Genomic DNA, 18,863 nt, shown 5'->3' on the forward strand with positions numbered 1-18,863 from the left:
AAAAGACCATACCATAACTTGGTATACTGATGCTTCCAAAACCAATACGGGAACAGGGATCGGAGTGTTTGGGCCGAGAGCTAAATACTCCGAACCAATCGGCACTTACCCTAGTATCCTACAGGCAGAAATCTACGCTATCGAAAGATGCATACAACTTATCTTAGATAGGAACTATCGGAAACAAGAAATAGCCACCTTGTCTGATAGTCAAGCAGCGTTAAAGGCGATCAACTCAGTATCAATCAATTCGAAATTGGTCAAAGAATGCATAGAGAAGCTGAATAAATTAGGCAAAGAAAACAAAGTCCTCCTACACTGGGTGCCTGCTCACCAAGGGATAGAAGGCAATGAAAAAGCAAATAATCTAGCTAGGAAAGCAGCGAACACTCCACTAACTGAACCAGAACCGTTCTGCTTTCCAAGTGGTAACCAACTCAAGGCGGAACTCAAGAACTTGGAAGATTCCATCCGCAACCTGGAATGGAAATTTTCCAATGGTCTAAGACACTCGAAGAAGTTTCTGAGGGCTTATGATGAAGAAAAATCACAGATCTTCCTGGGTCTGAGTAAGAACAATCTTCGGATTGTCACGGGGTTTTTAACAGGACACTGTCTCCTCAACGAACACCTCAGTAGATTGAAACTAAGAAGAAACGGCGAATGCAGATTCTGTGGGGAAGATGGGGAAACACCAGTACACCTCATCACTGAGTGCGCCGAGATGACAACCATTCGTGCCATGAATTTTGGTACGACTGATATTGGAGATGGAGAACTACCCTCTATAAAACCGTCCCAGATACTGGCTTTTGTCAAAGCCCTGGGACTGTATGATGAATTATGATTCAAGAAAGGGGGACACAATGGATCTGTAAGGTCGAAGTGATTAACCCCCCTCCCACTCATTCTAAAATTCTACAATACTCCGTGTCGTATGTGGTGAACAACCCTGTATTTATAGAAAAATATTCATGTAGAAAAATGGAAAATAAATATAAATAAAAACAAATGGCCATATTTCCATAATCACCCTGTTTAATTTTCAAATCTATGGAATTTTCAAAATGAAAATATTTTAGTAAATCTATAGAATTAACAAAACAAAATATAACATTCATTTATTGAAAATATCTTGTCACATGATTCAATAAAAAGAATCTTAAATTTAAATCTTGGCAAGTAATAGACCACCTTGTATACTTATTTAAATTTTATTCGTTTTGTAAATCGAAATATTAAAGTTGTCGCACATGATTGATATATTTTTGCAGAATATTAAATGTAGATGCTGATATCTGTTTTTCAAAAAGAATATATTATGCTAAAAGTAGAAATTTTATATAGTATTTTACTAGACTAATCAATCAAAATTTACAGAAATGTGTCGTATATGTGTGTTATGATCTGTATTTATCTCTATATTTAGGTTGATGTGTTTATGGTGGCAGAATATTTGCAGCAAAGAAACACATTAAAAAGATGCAAATGTTGATTAAAAAATAAATAATTTATTTTTACTTAAATCTAAGTAAAAATTAATTTTAAAAACTGTCATTTTTAAATTTTGATTTTTTTTGCAATAGTTTTCTTGTGTGAGTGTTGCTTTATATATTTTTATTCGTTGTTATACAGGATGAGTCTTAAATAAGTACAAATATCTTCAGGGCTGGTAGTTTTACAAAAGAAAACATTCTAAAAATTTTTCAAAAAATTCTAAAAAATTTTTCAAAAAAATCCAAATTTTCAATTTTTTTTGTATAATGCGCCTAATGCGCCCCCCACCAAAAAGAGCGCCACCATCGCAATCCGTATTTTGATTGCTATTAAATATTCACAGCTTTTTTTTAAAATAAAAACAGTTGTAGAAGAATAAAAAAGTTATTGTCGGGCGTGAGATTTCAACCACGGACCTCTCGTTCACGAGAGGCGATGGCCTCAGTCACTGAGCCGCAGCTGCTCTTGGAAAACTAGCTATAGCGAGGGGTTACTTTCCGCCGTTCTTTCAGAACAGGAGCCGGCAACCATTAAGGGAACCGGCGCCGGCAGAGGAGTCACTTTGTTAATATAAACATAACTATAACCTTCTTAACGCCACCTGCCAGTAAGCGCCATCTAAGGTCTCTATGATTTATTATTTTCTGGGGCTCCCATCATATACTAAATATACTTTTGAAGAATAAAATCGATACCAAGCAACAAGGATCTCCATTGAAAGGGAAACACTTTCCATATCAAAGGCATCGATTGACAACGCCAAATCCGGAGTTTTACTGTATGTATAGGAACCATAAACAGAATACATACATATTTTGTCAATCTGCTTTTAATATCCTTTGTCTCAGTTTTCGATGCAAAAGTTTAGGAATCAAAACCAGTGCGCTCTGTTTTGTAATACAGATTTATACGCTTGTATGAGGTTTGAGTAATACATTATTTATAAATGTGTATATAATCAGAAAAATGTAAGAGTAAATCAATATGTATATAGTGTTTCACTGGTATAACGAACTGGCGTCGAACTAATCATTTGTAATGGTGATGATAAAGCAAAGCAAGAATTTTTATTAACATACAAACTGGATAAAATGTTCTCACATTTATGTCAGCATGAGAAAAACAATATGGCGATATTATTATATAACTTGGTAATATTTGGGGGGTAGTTTGATCTCGTTGGAATTTGACTTTCGAAAAAAGTCGTTTGCCAAAAATAAGCTTTTTAGTCAAGCAGTTTAAGCAGAATCGTGATTAATAAATTATCCAACTTTTGGAACACACTGTATTATTTTTTTAAAAATTTCAAAATATGTAAAAAACAAAATAAATGATGCGTGTCCAAGCGTTTTCCCGAAAGACTAACCGTTTTTAAATAACAAACATTGTAATATTTGAGGGTCATCACCCTCATGGAATTTGAGATTCGAGAAACCCCTCTTTATCGAAACTCTACACCCAACAAAGCAGTTTAAGCAGAATCATGATTACTCAATGGTCATATTTTATGAAACACCCTGTATAAATTTTTAAAAAATCTTAAAATATGTAAAACAACAAAATAAAATATACGTGTTTAAGAGTTTTTCCGAAAAACTCACCGGTTTTTAAATAAAAAATATTTTAATATTTGAGGGATAGTTTCACCCCCTTAGAATTCGAGTTTCGAAAAATTTCTTTTTATCGAACCTCTACACCCTAAAGTCAATCTGTTTTCCGAAAATCAGCTTTTTACGTCAAGCGCTTTAAGCAGGATCGTAATTAATCAATGACCAGATTTTTCGAAACACCCTGTATACATTTTAAAAAAATCTTAAAATATGTAGAAAAACAAAATAAAATATACGTGTTTAAGCGTTTTTCCGGAAACTTGACCGTTTTTTAAATAAAAAATATTGTAATATTTTAGGGGTGGTTTCACCCAATTGGAATTTCGAAAAATCCCTTCTTATCGAACCTCTACACCCTAAAATCAACCTGTATGCCAAAATTGAGCTTCTTACGTTGAGTGGTTTGAGCAGGATTGTGATTAATCAGTGAGTCAGTCACTTAAGGATTTTATACATTAGTATAGATTCCTTCATAATTTCTAATTATATGATGACCATTTCTTTGTTATTACTATTTTTTTTGTTAATTTATAATCTAATGATTCTCATTTCTTTATTAAGCGTTGATCATAAAAAATAGATCTATTTATCTGTATTAAAAAGCCTTTTTATTTTTGGTTTAGAGGCTTTCATCAGTTCTTTCATCATAATTATTTAGTTGTTAAAATCTACTCTGTGTCTTGCATCCTATGAATGCTGTCAAATCTTAGATTTACGAAAATAGCTTTTTTTAAATAATCCTTATGTTTTTTTAATTCGAACATTTAACTGCCTTAGATGTTTTAACAATATAAAATTTATCACATTCACATGGTATACTATATATTACGTTTTTTGTCTGTTGTTCAGTGTTCTTAAAATATGTTATTTAAATATGTAATAAAATTGTTTAATTTCTAGTAACATTGACTACCTAGAATCAACGAATTTACAGAAGTAACAAGTACAAAAAGATTATTCAATACAAACAATTTTTTTACATCTATTTTTGATCTATTAATATAGCTAATATATAAGAAAAATATACGTGATAAAAACATTAGTTAAACCCTTCTTAAAGTTCTTTACTAAAACTTTTGTTAGCTAAGGTTATTCTTTATAAAGTTTGACGTTTAATAATTTCGTAAACAACAAGGTATCGATCTAAACTAGTCACTTTATATCCTGTTATCTAATAACAGCAAGACCCCCCGACAATTCTATTGTCTCTGGCCAACGTTTGTCTCTTTAAATTGGAATCTTCCTGCGCATCCGAGCATGGGTCGTCTACCGCGGGACTCGCTGGACTTAATAAGGACAAGAAAAGAGAACAACATGGACACCAAATATACAGAGTATTTCTAAAATATAGATGACAAAGATATGGCCGATTCGGCGCGGCGTAAACAAAGAACACCTGATTAAAAAGTTAGAGAAACGTTAACGTTTTTTTTATCGTAAATTTGATAGAATCATTTCAGTGATGAATTCAACTGAAAAATGAATTCAACTACCTATGGGTTGCATTGAAATTATGAAGATATCGTCAACATATGAAATAAGAACAATAATTGAAGTCCAATTTTTGTTTAGTATCAATAGGCTTTACGCATTTTTTAGTATCAACAGGCACCGCCGGTGCTGCCACCATCGAAGAATATCGTAAACAATTGGTATATACAAATAAACGGGTTTAAATAGCGAGTATACGAAAAATTTATTATATAATTATTCTAAAAGCGTTAGGAAGTATCATTTGTGAAAATCCTAAAAGTAAAAATAAAAAAGTAAATATTTTGATATCTTCAGAAGGTGTAACTTGTATTATAATTTATTATTCTAGCTAAAAAAACTTTTTAGATGAGTTCAACTACGGTAGCGAACATAGTTTTACGCACCGGTTTTGCTAGTGGGGTCATAGTTGGGGCTATTTCGGCTATAACGAAATCTTTTGAAGGTACATAATTAGAATTTTCGAACATATTCATAAAGAAATTAAGCACTAGTTGATTAAAAAATGAGTATACCATTAATATTGCAAAATAATATTTTATTCTCTCATAGTATGTTTAATTTTTTGATTATGTAACGAGCATTTAGACTATTCACTTGTTTCGTCGAACTGCTTGAATCCATTTTTGCTTTTGATCAAATCGGTGTGAGAAACTATGAAGCTATAAAATGTTTCGGGAGAGTTGAATATCCGGGAAAGTTGAGTTATTGAATGTTATTATACCAACAACGCCCTAATAATGCTCTTCTTTACGCATTAACATTTTTTCGGCAGTTTTATTAACATTTGAAATTGTCACAACACGACGCCTAGTTCGGATTCTTTTTTACTTATTTTTTACTATCCGAAACATTGTTACATCACACAAACCTCGTACCTGAGTGTTTAATAGTTTCAATAACTGCACTAGCAAAGAACTAAAATACTTAAATATTATCACAAAGCCACTATTTCAATATTATTTTAATGCGATCAACATGAACTGTAACCTGGACGGCGTGAAATACATAGCGATAATTTCTGATTTCTGCCGTATACAGCAGCGCTGCGGTCGGAATTTTTTGAAATCAACTGAAATACACCAAGCCTTTACGGAATCATTGTCTACTGTAAAGAAATAAAATAAAATAAACATTCCCCTCTTTTGGGGGGATTCTTAATCGCGATACTTTACAATATTTTGTCTCGAAAATCCGTCACAACGTTAAATAAACTCATCCATCGTGTTTGTTGCAGGTTCCCCAGGGAGCAGCAGACCCTTCCCAATCACTTTTACTTCACGGACTACGAGCGACATAACGCCGAGATTGCTGCCTTCCATTTGGACAGGTGGGTACAAATTTACTCTTAAAGTTTTCTTGTTTATTTTATAATATACCTATTCATTTGTATTTACAATTTGCTAATTAATATTTTGCTTGAAATAGCATATTTTGCATTAATCTATTTAAAAATTAACTAATAATTAATTAATTTCAAACTGCTTTACAATAGTCATTTAAATGACAATAATTTCCCAATAATTTTTAATAAGGGTCTTATAGACGGACTGTGTCCAAGGTACGGGTAGTGTTCCCCTCTACCGTTATCTTGTGGACGGACTGTGTCCAAGGTTATAGTCCAAGATACGGGTAGTGTTCCCCTGTACCGTTATCTTATGGACGGACGGTTTCCAAGGTTATGGTCCAGGTTACGGACATTATCCAAGGTCCTAGTAGTGTTCCAAGGTACGGGTAGTGTCCCCATATTGCCACCGCATGGATACAGCATAAGACCCATGCTGCTTCGCTCCCATTTCGAAGCTTAGTCAGTAGCTACGGCTGTATTGATTCATGGTGTCCTCATTCTGGTCCCTTTTGTTGTTTTGGCCAACAGGATCGCCGACAGACAGTACAGAGATGCGAGACCACCTCACGCTGCTACTGTTTGAAGTTCTAGTTTTACATTTAACATCTAAAACATTTTCAGTCTTAAACAGTAATGTACATCTTAAGTAATATCGTACAGACTATGTTTAGTGGTTAGATTGTTAAGAACATTCATGTCGATTTAATATTTAAAATATATAATTTTTTTAAAGTTTTAATAATTTCAGAGGTATAAATAAATAAATGATTTTTTAATCTTTGGTAAAAGAAGATAATATCTCATATTATGAAAACTATAAGATGTGTCTTTATGAGATATCTAAACTATGCTCTAGGTACGTGAACTTAATGAATTAATAGATAATAGTTATTTACAGTACATGTGTGTACATGTGTATGAACATGATTACAACGAGTGTGAACGACTAGAACGACGAGGTCGTAGACCGAGTCGTTCTAATCACACGTGTGTTGTAATCATGTTTAAACGCACGTGTCATGTACAACGTTTTATCTACAACCGAAAAATAAGAAAATGCTGTTTTAATTTTCGTTTATTAGTCGCCCACCTTTAACACCTTTAACTATGACATTTGTCACATTTTTAGTTGTTACCTTTGAATAAGAAAACTAAGGAAGGAGCATAATGCTATCCGTATACAACTACCTGCATGGTGGGCGGAAAAATCTCTCTAGGGTGTAGATCCTTGACAGTTCTGTTTGACGATTCATTTGACACATTTGAATTTGATTTGAAATTTTGTGGATTTGTCAGTCTTTCCGGAGTCTATTTTATGTTATTTATTATTTATTCTACTACTGATAGTTGTATAAAGGTAGTAAATCTAGATGGAAATTGTGGCAGAACTTAAATTAACAGTGACACTATCGCGATTTATCGAAAAAGACTCTAAAATAGTTGGTTGTGTAGCGTGCGGTAGATCTCGGCAAAAATCGAGTGAAATAATGGAACAACTTTTCGCTAGTAAGTGACTATATAATATACATACATGTAGTAAACCGATCATTTATGAAATTCACTTAAATTAACTAAATTATATATTTTTCTTGCATTTTAGCTTTTATTTATTACTTGTCAAAGATGAGATCTCAAAGAATTTAGATACATTAATTTGACTTACCTGCTTCAGTAGCGTATCGGATGTTTGTGTTAATAAATACTTATTATAACTTATCTATTTTTATTAGAATTATATATTTTTATAAAAATTTTAATAACTACCAACATTTATTCACAACGTAAAATAAAACAACAAATTATTGAGTCTACCCCACGTCTACCTTACATCATAGTTTTACATTTTTTAAATAAAATTAGAACGACACTGATAAACCGGAATTTAAGTCGGCCATATTTGAGGCCCATCGCGGTGTACCTAAGATTTTGGATATGCTCCTTCCTTAGTCTTCTTATTCAAAGGTTGTTACATTTTTAGTTGGCACATTTTTAGTTGTCTTTGATTATTATAAAAACTAGTTGTGTTATAGATTCATAACACCGCTAGTTGTGTTATGAATCTCATAACGTAACTGAGATACTAAAAAAATAGTGATGTAAAAACGTTGTAACTAAACGGTTGTAGATAAAGAATGTTATGCTAAACTTTGTAGAATATAAAATAATTTTACTTAGTTTTTTTAATGGAACACCCTGTATATTATAATTTTGTTAGATAGAAATTTTTTTTGTTTAAAGTATTTTAAAATTTTTAACGGTTTTGCAGATATTTGCGTTATAATTATATATGGCTCTTTCAACGGAAAAACTTCATACAACAATCATTAGGTTGGCTTTGATAAAAATTTAGTGTTAAAAAAGCCATACTATGTAATATAATACCGCAAATATCTGGAAAACCGTTTAACTCTTTGCAATATTTTAAAAACAAAAAATGTTAATTTTTAATTTCTTCATCTAACAATTAAATAATATACAGTGTGTTCCATATAAAAATACGAAGGAAAAGTATTTGATATTTTAGAAAGTTTAGAATTTTGAACACCCTGTATGATTTTATAATACTATATTTATAACCAAGTAAGTACAGACCAACTATAGTAAATAACTAGTATAGTTTTGATTCCAGGGTATTTCTTGTATTTTTAATAACTTTTTTAAGAAAGGCTGATTTTTTTTATTTGTTTACTAATATCTCTGAACCTATTAAAACACTTTAGTAAGCCAAGATTGCAATAATATACAAGGTGTTCCATTTAAAAGGAATCATCCAAATTTATTCACACTTTTGAACCACCCTGTAGAAGTTAAAACATCATTTTTTTTAAATACATCGACATACACTAGTTAAGTTTTTTATTATTGGAGCTACAGATGCTCAACGCACTGTTGCAGGACCTTATACAGGGTGGGTCTTAAATAAGTGCAAATACTTTTATTTCGAATCCAGAAAAACGTCTAAGAGGTTTTTTGCAATTTTTTGAAAAAAATATATATTTTCTTTTAGTTTTTAGTTATAAAACATAATTTCTTGATAATATGAGAACGTAGGTAGTAGATTAAGTTTAGAAGAAAGAAAACTCAGAAAAGATCCAGTGATTCTCAAAATTTAAGTATTTTTTTTATTTTCGAAGAAAAATAACTTGGTTATTTTGAACTTGAAAAACGGCAAAGAGAAAATATGTTTCTTTTCTCCAGATCTACCCGCTCTGGAAACATTTGCAATTAATTAAGATTCACTTTGTAAATTTGACATTTTATAATATTCTTTTTTCTAATAAAGAAAATTATATTTTTTTACTTGTCTTTTTTTCTAAATGGAAATGTTAGTTTTATTTATTGCATAAATATCATTCAAAATCTCTTTTATTATTAAATTATTGTTATTAATGGACTAGTTATGATCATTATTCTATGAAAGATATTAAACATATTTACTATTCATATACTGGTTACTGTGTTTATTATCTGTGGTTATTATCTATTAATACTACCGATAAATTTTCCAATGAAGAGTAATTAAAACTATTAAAGCTCTTTCATGGCTATTTCACTCTTTTATGTGATTTTTATATTATATTAAATATTAGAAAGAAAATGAGAATCACATGTTATTAAGTTGTGAACACCACAAGTATTTTTTACTTTAACAAAATTTGAAGAAAGAAACTTTATTTGATTAATAGAATAGCAAATTCCAGGGAAGACAATATGATTTTTTAATACATAAATTATTTCTTTTAGTCAAATATTATTGTTCTGTAGACAATTCAAGGCCTAGTACCCTTATTGATTTTGTTAATAATATTGTTGGAGTAATATAACAAGAATTATGCCTGGATATGCCAGCTACATAACTTTGTTTCGACCGATACTACTAATTCAATCGGAGTATAAATCAGTGCCAATTAATATAGAGAGAACTTGGACAATTCCTGACTTTCTGGTGATTTATGTAAACTAATATTTAGTAATTTGAATTTTAAATGAAATATTTAGATCTAATATACACACAACCAAACTTATATGGAATCAGCTATTATTTCCCATAATTTTTGAGATGTATGAGAATTTTCTGTTTATGAATAAAACTCAGTCCTTACCAATGACCTTTAATGAAAAATAATCCATATAGCAATAAAAAAAAATAATCAGTTCCCGAAATAAACAAAATGGTATTTTTTTGGTTTCTGAAACGAAATTAAGATTTAAATTTTTAATGGCCAAAAAGCTTATACAAAAAGAAAATTGGTAATTTTAATATTCTTTGTTGCCACCTCTAGCCCTTATGCAAGCTTCTATCCGCGCTGGCATGCTTCTTGTTAAATTATCCACGTTGTCTTGGGGTATGTTTTCCCATTATGCTAATGCTGCATCAATAAGCTGTGCGATATTTCCTGGATTGTTTCGACGAGCTCTAACCCTTCTTTTGAGCTAGTCCCACAAGTGTTCGATAGGATTTAGATCTGGTAAATAGGCAGGCCAGTCCAAAACTATAACACCTTCCGTTTCAATACGTTCTCTAGTCACTCTGCTGGTATGGGGAGGTGCACTATCGCGCATGAAATTAAAATTATCCCCAATTGCAGCTCTCCACAGACTAACGATTGGTTCTAGCACCAAATCAACATATCTCCGACCCGTTGAAATTTGTTGAAGTAGTAACAATGGAGTTTTTGCTCCTAGTATAATACCTCCCCAGAAAATTACAGTTCCTCTTTTATATCTCGGTACAGATTTGGCAGCCTGAAGTCTCGCTCGTCTTCCTGGAGCTCTAAGAACCCGAATTCGATGGTTATCTGATCTTAGGCCAATTCTGCTCTCATCCGAAAAAAGAACATTTTGCCAATTCTCAGTTGTCCAGTTTTGATGTTGAAGGCATCAATTTGGCCGGTCAATTTTACTTTGCCGAGATAACTGTAGGATCCGTAACTCTTTCCTACTGTAAAACCCTCGTGCACGAAGACTGTTTCTTATGGTTTCAACTGAAATGTTCACACTTAGTAGCTGCCAGAAGTTGTCTTTGTAGCTCTGGATGAGAAACATTGGGATTTATTCTAGCAATTTAGCACACAAGGCGGTCTTGTTGTTCAGTTGTGACTCTTTGGCGAATTTGTATGGGCCTATCCTTGTGTGTTCCTAATTCCAAGTATCTTGCATATGTTTTCGATACAACACCCTGGGTAACGCCTACTATCTCTGCTACGTCTCTCTGGAGCATTCCTTGTTCGGTGAGAGCAATAATTCTTACCCTCTGTACATTTATTAATCCAACATGAGGCATTTTTTAATTTTTTTGGATTGAATGAAAATTACCGGACAATCGTGATTTTTACTACTGAACACAAAATTCAAAAGAAAATAAATCGCAGTAGTCGTTTACTCTTTATTATCATGTTTATTTACAACAAAAAGCCTTATCTTAAAGTTGTATACCAATTTTTATCCTTGCAAGAAATTTAGTCAGAAATAAAGAGTGATTCCATATAAGTTTGGTTGTGTATATATCAAGAAACTTAATAGACCTAAGAAGTATTACAAGCAAGATGATAAAAGTAGTCAACGATTGAAATAGTTGGCTATTCTAATTTTAGAAGATGTTTAATTATTGCAAATTATGATTATTTTATTTAAATTTGTCATAGTATATGTCTATTTAATTTTTTGATTATGTAACGGGCACTTTGTTTACTCACTTGTCTCGTCGAACTACTTGAATCCATTTTTGCTTTTGATCAAATCGGTGTGAGAAACTATGAAGCTATAAAATGTTATTTCGGGAGAGTTGAATATCCGCGAAAGTTGAGTTATTGAATGTTATTGCTCTCAACCAGGCCCTAATTAGGCTCTCCTTTACGCGTTAACATTTTTTCGGCGATTTTATTAACATTTGAAATTGTGACAACACAGCACGACGCGACGCCTAGTTCGGATTCTGTCACTTAATTTTTACTACCTGAAACAGCGTTACATTACACAAACTTCGTACATGAGTTTTAAAGTTTCAATAACTGCACTAGCAAAAAACTAAAATAATTAAATATTATGACAAAGCCACGATTTCAATATAATTTTAATGCGATCAACATGAACTATAGCTGGGACGGGTTGAAACACATAGTCAAGATTTTTGATTTCTGCCGTATAGAGCGCTGAGGTCAGATTTATAGAAAAACTAAATAGTTTAAGCTATCCGACATGTTGTAGTTATATCAATCATACTATAGACAATTAAGAGTTTAACAAAACAGTTTTTTTTATCATATACAGGGTTGTTTACCACATACGACACGGAATATTGTAGCTAAACGATTAGATTTTTACAAATTGTAAGTTTTGGGTTTACAATTTGTAAATATCTAATCGTTTAGCTACAATACTCCGTGTCATATGCGGTGAATAACCTTGTATTTTGTATTTCCGTACATTTTTTACTTTATAAAAATGTATAAACAACAAGTAAACCTAATTAGAGTTCAAGAAAATTTTTCAATTTGCAATTTAATTTCCTTCAAGGAAATAAATAAAAATGGCTTTGAAACGAGACTCCCAAACAAATAAAATAACAACTCCTAATTTATTTTTCGATTTATTAGCGTACATTTGTTCAAGACTGTTTATTATAATTATATAATTAGCATAAATATCGCAATTGCCGTCTATATTTTCCAGTGAATAAAAGAAGTCTCGCAAATGAAATTGAAATTTTCGAAATTAAATCTAGAAATAAGTAACGTAGATTACTTTGTTTACTCGTGTACTTTGGAGAATTGTAATTTGTTTACATACGTTGCTCCAGACGCAATTCAAAGGCACTCGCGAGATTGCGTGTATATTTAACACAATATCCTTATGCAAAATTCAGTCTAATTAAGATATTCAAAAGGAAAGCTTACTTTCTTCCTACGGTGTTTACTAGAAGGTTTGTCCAACGCATTTGAACTCAAGATGAATTTAATGAATTTCATAAATTAATTAGGGTATTTTCAGTTATTTATAAGAAAAGTATACAGGGTGGCGCACCTCATTCGTCTCGATTGATTATACGAAAATGAAAAAATATTTTATGGGTATATGTGGGAAGACAATGTGTGCACAATTTAAAATTATTTTGAAAGGTACAGGTATGTCAGAACTAAGATCCATATCAAAGTTATATTTTATCTTATGGAACACCCGGTATATTATTTCATATTTAGATCCTTGGACTCAAAATAAGGCATTTATTATCTTCTGCCTTCTTCATACTAGAGAGCTTAATTAGGGCCTGGTTGGGAGCAATAACATTCAATAACTCAACTTTCGCGGATATTCAACTCTCCCGAAATAACATTTTATAGCTTCATAGTTTCTCACACCGATTTGATCAAAAGCAAAAATGGATTCAAGCAGTTCGACGAGACAAGTGAGTAAACAAAGTGTTCGTTACATAATCAAAAAATTAAATAGACATACTATGACAAAATTAAATAAAATAATCATAATTTGCAATAATTAAACATCTTTTAAAATTAGAATAGCCAACTATTTCAATCGTTGACTACTTTTATCATCTTGCTTGTAATACTTCTTAGGTCTATTAAGTTTCTTGATATATATTAGACCTAAATATTTCATTTAAAATTCAAACTACTAAACATTAGTTTACATAAATCACCAGAAAGTCAGGAATAATCGAAGTTCTCTCTATATTAATTGGCACTGATTTATACTCCGATTGAATTAGTAGTATCGGTCGAAACAAAGTTATGTAGCTGGCATATCCAGGCATAATTCTTGATATATTACTCCAACAATATTATTAACAAAATCAATAAGGGTACCAAGCCTTGAATTGTCTAAAGAACAATGATATTTGACTATAAAAATAAATAATTTATGTATTATAAAATCATATTGTTTTCCCTGGAATTTGCTATTCTGTTAATAAAATAAAGTTTCTTTCTTCAAATTTTGTTAACGTAAAAAATACTTGTGGTTTTTACAACTTAATAACGTATGATTGCCATTTTCTTTCTAATATTTAATATAATATAAAAATTACATAAAAGAGTAAAATAGCCATGAAAGAGCCTTAATAGTTTTTAAACACCCGGTATTTTATTTCATATTTAGATCCTTGGACTCAAAATTAGGCATTTATTATCTTCTTCCTTCTTCATACTAGGCGAATCGCCTGTTTGGTTTCGTCGTCTCTACCGGTCAGACTGACAAGTTGTCGCTCCATCGTTTTCGTGGACGTCCTAAGCTTCTGCGACCTTCCATTCTTCCGTTCTGCTGAGTACCCACTCATTTACATTTTCTACCTTGCACGCTCTTCTTATGCTTTCATTTCTCTCCCTCTACAGAAGCGTCTTTCCAGCTATTCTGCGTAGTACTCTCATTTCGGTTGTCTCTAGTAGTTGTTTAGTTTTCGCTGTATCAGGTCGAGTTTCTGCAGTGTATGTCATTATTGGTCGTACCGTTGCCTTGTAAATTCTCACTTTAGTTTCCACCTCAATGTTTTTATTTCGCCATATTGTGTTATTCAGGCATCCTGCTATTCTGGTTGCCTCCGTTGTCCGTTCTCGCACCTCCGCTTCTACATCACCATATCCTGAGATTCCTATGCCTAGATACTTAAACTTCATCTCTTGTTGGATAATATTGCCCTCGACTTTCAGTTTGCATCTTAGTGGTACTTTTTATGTCATCATACATTTAGTTTTCTGGGTCGATGTTATCATATTACGTGATTTGGGAGTGCAATTAAATCGATGTAATAAGCGCTGTAGATCGTCCTCATTTTCAGCTACCAATACGGCGTCGTTTGCATAGCACAGAATAGTAATTTCCTGGTCGCCCATACTGTATCCCTTCAGTAAACGTACATTTCCTATTATTTCGTCCATAATGATGTTGAAAAGAAGAGGGCTCAAAAAGTCACCTTGTAGGATATCTCGGCCTACATTTATTGGTTCGGTCAGGACCCCGTTAATTTTTGCTTGAATTTGGTGCGCTTCATATATGTTTTGTATGGTTTTAACGAGGTTGTGTGGGATTTATTATAACGGTTAAAAATAATTAAAGCCTACAAGCTTTGGATTTTGAGATATTTAAGATATTTAAATATGCATGCTATAAAAAAATTGTCAACACCCTGTACATTGCTTTTTACAATTAATTCTTGTGCTGACTTTTAAGCCAGAGGTATAAACTTTACTGAAAAATTTGATTGCCTCGTTTAATGTATACAGGGGTATACAAAAATTGCTGGTATATTTTAAATATTTATCTTACATAAAAACTTGTTATTTCAAATGCAAAACCTTGTATTTTTAGAATAAATTGAAGCAGATTCAAATACTCTTTCAAAGTATATTAGGGTTTCCTATACCTATCAAGCTCAGATTTTGAATAAAGAACAATTTTTCAATAAAATGCCAACCATGAGGGCTGATATCATGGCAAGTTTCTAGTGACAGTAGCTATTTTCAAAATAGAATTTATTTTATTGATAGTATACTTTTATTTAATTTACCTACAATAGTTTATAATAAATAATATTTATTAAATATGTATTCACTATTCTATCAAGAAAAACGAAAAAGTAGTTTTTTTATTTATTTTACGATGACTTGTAGATATATGGATTTTCTATAAAAGAGCCAATTACTGCAAATTCGTTTTCTTCACTTCCAACGACAGGTTTCTGCCTAATAGGTTTTTTATAAACCACACTACCAGCTCTGATAAATAGGAGAAATAGTTTTTCAAATGAGCGCTTATCTTTGAGCATAAGCCCTTGAGGCCAAGAAGCAGTTTTCTTCTTGATACTGCCATTTTTCTTGATAAAATAATGAATACTCACTTATTAAACTACTGCAGGTAAATTTAAGTAAACCGTTATAAATCTAAATAATAATGTCCATAAACTAAAGTCGATTTTAAAAATAATTACATAAAAAAAGAATTGCTTTTTCTACAAAATCTGAGCTAGATAGGTACAGGAAACCCTGCTCCTATTTATTTGAAAAAATACAGGGTATTGTATTTGAGATAACAAAGTTTATGTAAAATAATAATTTAAAACAGATCAGCAATTTTTTTAGTACCCCTGTATAAGTTTAAGGAAACAATAAAATTTCAAAATGTTTATTTCTTTACCTTTAAACTGAGCACAAAAACTAATTTTGAAATGTAATGTACAGAGTGTTGTTAATATATTCTATTGGGTCAAAAACCAAAGATTTTAAACATATTTTATTCTTATGTAACGTGTACGCTAACTTTTATTGACTTCTCTATGACTATCATAAATAAAAGTCTATTTATTTAATTGTGTAGTTTCAATATCTTTAAATAAAGCATTGCAGAGTCTAGAATTATATCAAAGTATGTACCATTATGAAAATTCTACAAACATACTACTGAATCTGCATCAAGGAAAAATTTCAATTTTCAACGGTTTGGCTGTAATATATTTTAATATTTTGAATATCAAGGGACAGAGTGGGATGTGTAGGCGCTATAGCGTAGCAAATGTGAAATAAATAGGCACATTACTGTAAATAAATGTATTCTCGAGAAGTCAGTCTATATTGAAATGTACGGTCTCAAAATTTTATTAAGAATAACAAGTCTTCCAAGATAAAGAAATACACGTGATGTAAGCGGGTTTTATAAAGGATTTAACTGCTGCTATTATGCTATAATAAGCAACAGTATTTTTCAATGTACAATGAAACATCCGAAATTTTTTCCGAATAATATGCTATCTAGCGTTAAAATCTCTTACAAGCAATTACAAACTGGCGCTTTTAACGGGCCCATTATAAGCCGTTTACCGTAATTTCGAATTTTTAATAGACGCCTCGCCAACCGCTAACACTGTACCGCTTTTGTCGTTGGTGCACGACACTCTCAGAATATTACGATATTAAAATAACTTCGCAAAACGCTCCGCCGCCGGCTATATTAGAACTTAATGGTTTCTGTCCTTTATTTTCCTTCTTTTTCTCTTACTATTTCCCTTTACAACACGCTGTCGCAATTGCCTCTTACCCCTCTAGCCTCCTGTCGACTGCAAGGTGTTCTTTTCTTAACGGGTTTTATTTGAAAAGAGTCTTGACAGTTCTATAGGAAAAGGAATAAAAGTTATTAAATTTTAAGTTGTTTGGATCTCAATTCTGATATTGCGTTACACTAGAAGTACCAATTTTATTAAATAATGCCCTTTATCACAAATTTTCTTGGCTAATTTTTAATCAAATAAATAGTTATGCATCCATTTTTTTGTTGTAACACCAAAAGATTCTACGTAAATATTATTTTTGAGTAATACTCATTTGGATTTAGTTCAGAAGATTAAGGATATGAAAAATTAAGAAAATGCGTCTCATAATATTTTCGGTTATGAAAATGTTCGTATCCGTTTTCTTACGTAAATTCTAAGATTCTAGATATCTATCAACCAAAATAGTAAACGGACTAGACGTGTTGTTGGTTTATTATCCTCAATACAAAATCTGCATTTCTTTATAACTTTCATATTATTAACTTTACTACCTTCTAGTGTTTAATGAAGGATACCATATCATTTTTTTAAACCTTATAGAGTAACACTCTAAGTTAAATTTAAGATTGGATGAAAAGCTACCATACACTGTCCTAAGAATAAATATCAAGACAGAATTATGGTAAGAAATGCATTCACAAACTATAGAAAAAAGAGCTTAGTAACATTATTATCTTAAGTTAACATTATTATTAAGTTGAAAGTATTTGAAATATGGTGTATAAAAACAAAAATAAGACAGATCTGCGAAAAAGGTATTTTTGAATGATGATATAATTAGAAACAAATTCTAGTTATATTAGTTACAAATATATAAATTTAAAATATCTATTAAATTATGTATTAGCATAATATGCAGCAGTATTTCTTAATGTTCTATGAAACATCCGAAATTTCTTCCGACTAATATGCTATCTAGCGCTAAAATCTCTTACAAGCAATTACAAACTGGCACTTGTAGCGGACCCATTATAAGCCGTTTACCGTAATTTCGAAATTTTAATAGACGCCTCGCCAGCCGCTAACACCGTACCGGTTTTGTCATTGGTGCACGACACTCAACTTTCACCAAACCACAATATTACGATATTAAAATAACTTCGCAAAACGCTCCTCGGCCGGCTATATTAAAACTTAATGGTTTCTATCCTTTATTTTCCTCTTTTTCTCTTACTATTTCCCTTTTCAACATGCTGTCGTAATTGCCTCTTACTCCTCCACCCTGCTGTCGACTGCAAGCAATTCTTTTCTTAACAGATTTTATTTAAAAAGAGTCTTGAACATTTTGTCGCAAATGCAATAAAAGTTATTAAATTTTAAGTTGTTTGAATCTCGAGTTTGATATTGCGTTACGCTAGAAGTACCAATTTTGTTAAATAATGCATTTATCACAAATTTTCTTGGCTAATTTGTAATCAAATAAATAGTTATACATCCATTTTTTGCAGTTGTAACACCAAGAGTTTCTACGTAAATATTATTTTTGAGTAATATTATTTGGATTTAGTTCAGAAGATTAAGAATATGAAAAATTAATAAAATGCTCTCTCAGGCAAAATGGCAAACAGACTACACGTGCTGTTGGTTTATTATCTTCAATACAAAATCTGCATTTCTTAATAAATTTCATATTATAAACTTTACTACCTTCTAGTGTTTAATGAGGTCTTAAAGAGTAACATTCTAAGTTACATTTAAGATTGGATGAAAAGCTAGCATACACTGTCCTAAGAATGAGTATCAAGACATAATTATGGTAAGAAAAACATTCACAAACTATAGAAAAAAAGCTTGGTAACATTATCCAAGTTGAAAGTATTTGAAATATTGTGTACAAAGACAAAAATAAGACAGGTCTGCG

The 18,863-nt window shown here is 31.5% G+C and overlaps 1 protein-coding gene across 1 annotated transcript in view; it reads left to right on the forward strand.

Annotated features, from left to right (window-relative positions):
* The window catches only part of LOC115877688 (extracellular serine/threonine protein CG31145), a 418,713-nt gene that overhangs the window by 355,704 nt on the left and 44,146 nt on the right, over window positions 1-18,863 (forward strand). Inside the window, exon 6 of the mRNA XM_030893955.1 lies at window positions 5,836-5,928. Within this exon, the coding sequence (XP_030749815.1) occupies window positions 5,836-5,928 (93 nt within the window). The remainder of the gene's footprint in view (window positions 1-5,835; window positions 5,929-18,863) is intronic.

The sequence above is a fragment of the Sitophilus oryzae genome, unplaced genomic scaffold (assembly GCF_002938485.1).
Source record: "Sitophilus oryzae breed Bouriz unplaced genomic scaffold, Soryzae_2.0 scaffold_1497_pilon_pilon, whole genome shotgun sequence".
Classification (NCBI taxonomy): Eukaryota; Metazoa; Arthropoda; class Insecta; order Coleoptera; family Curculionidae; genus Sitophilus; species Sitophilus oryzae.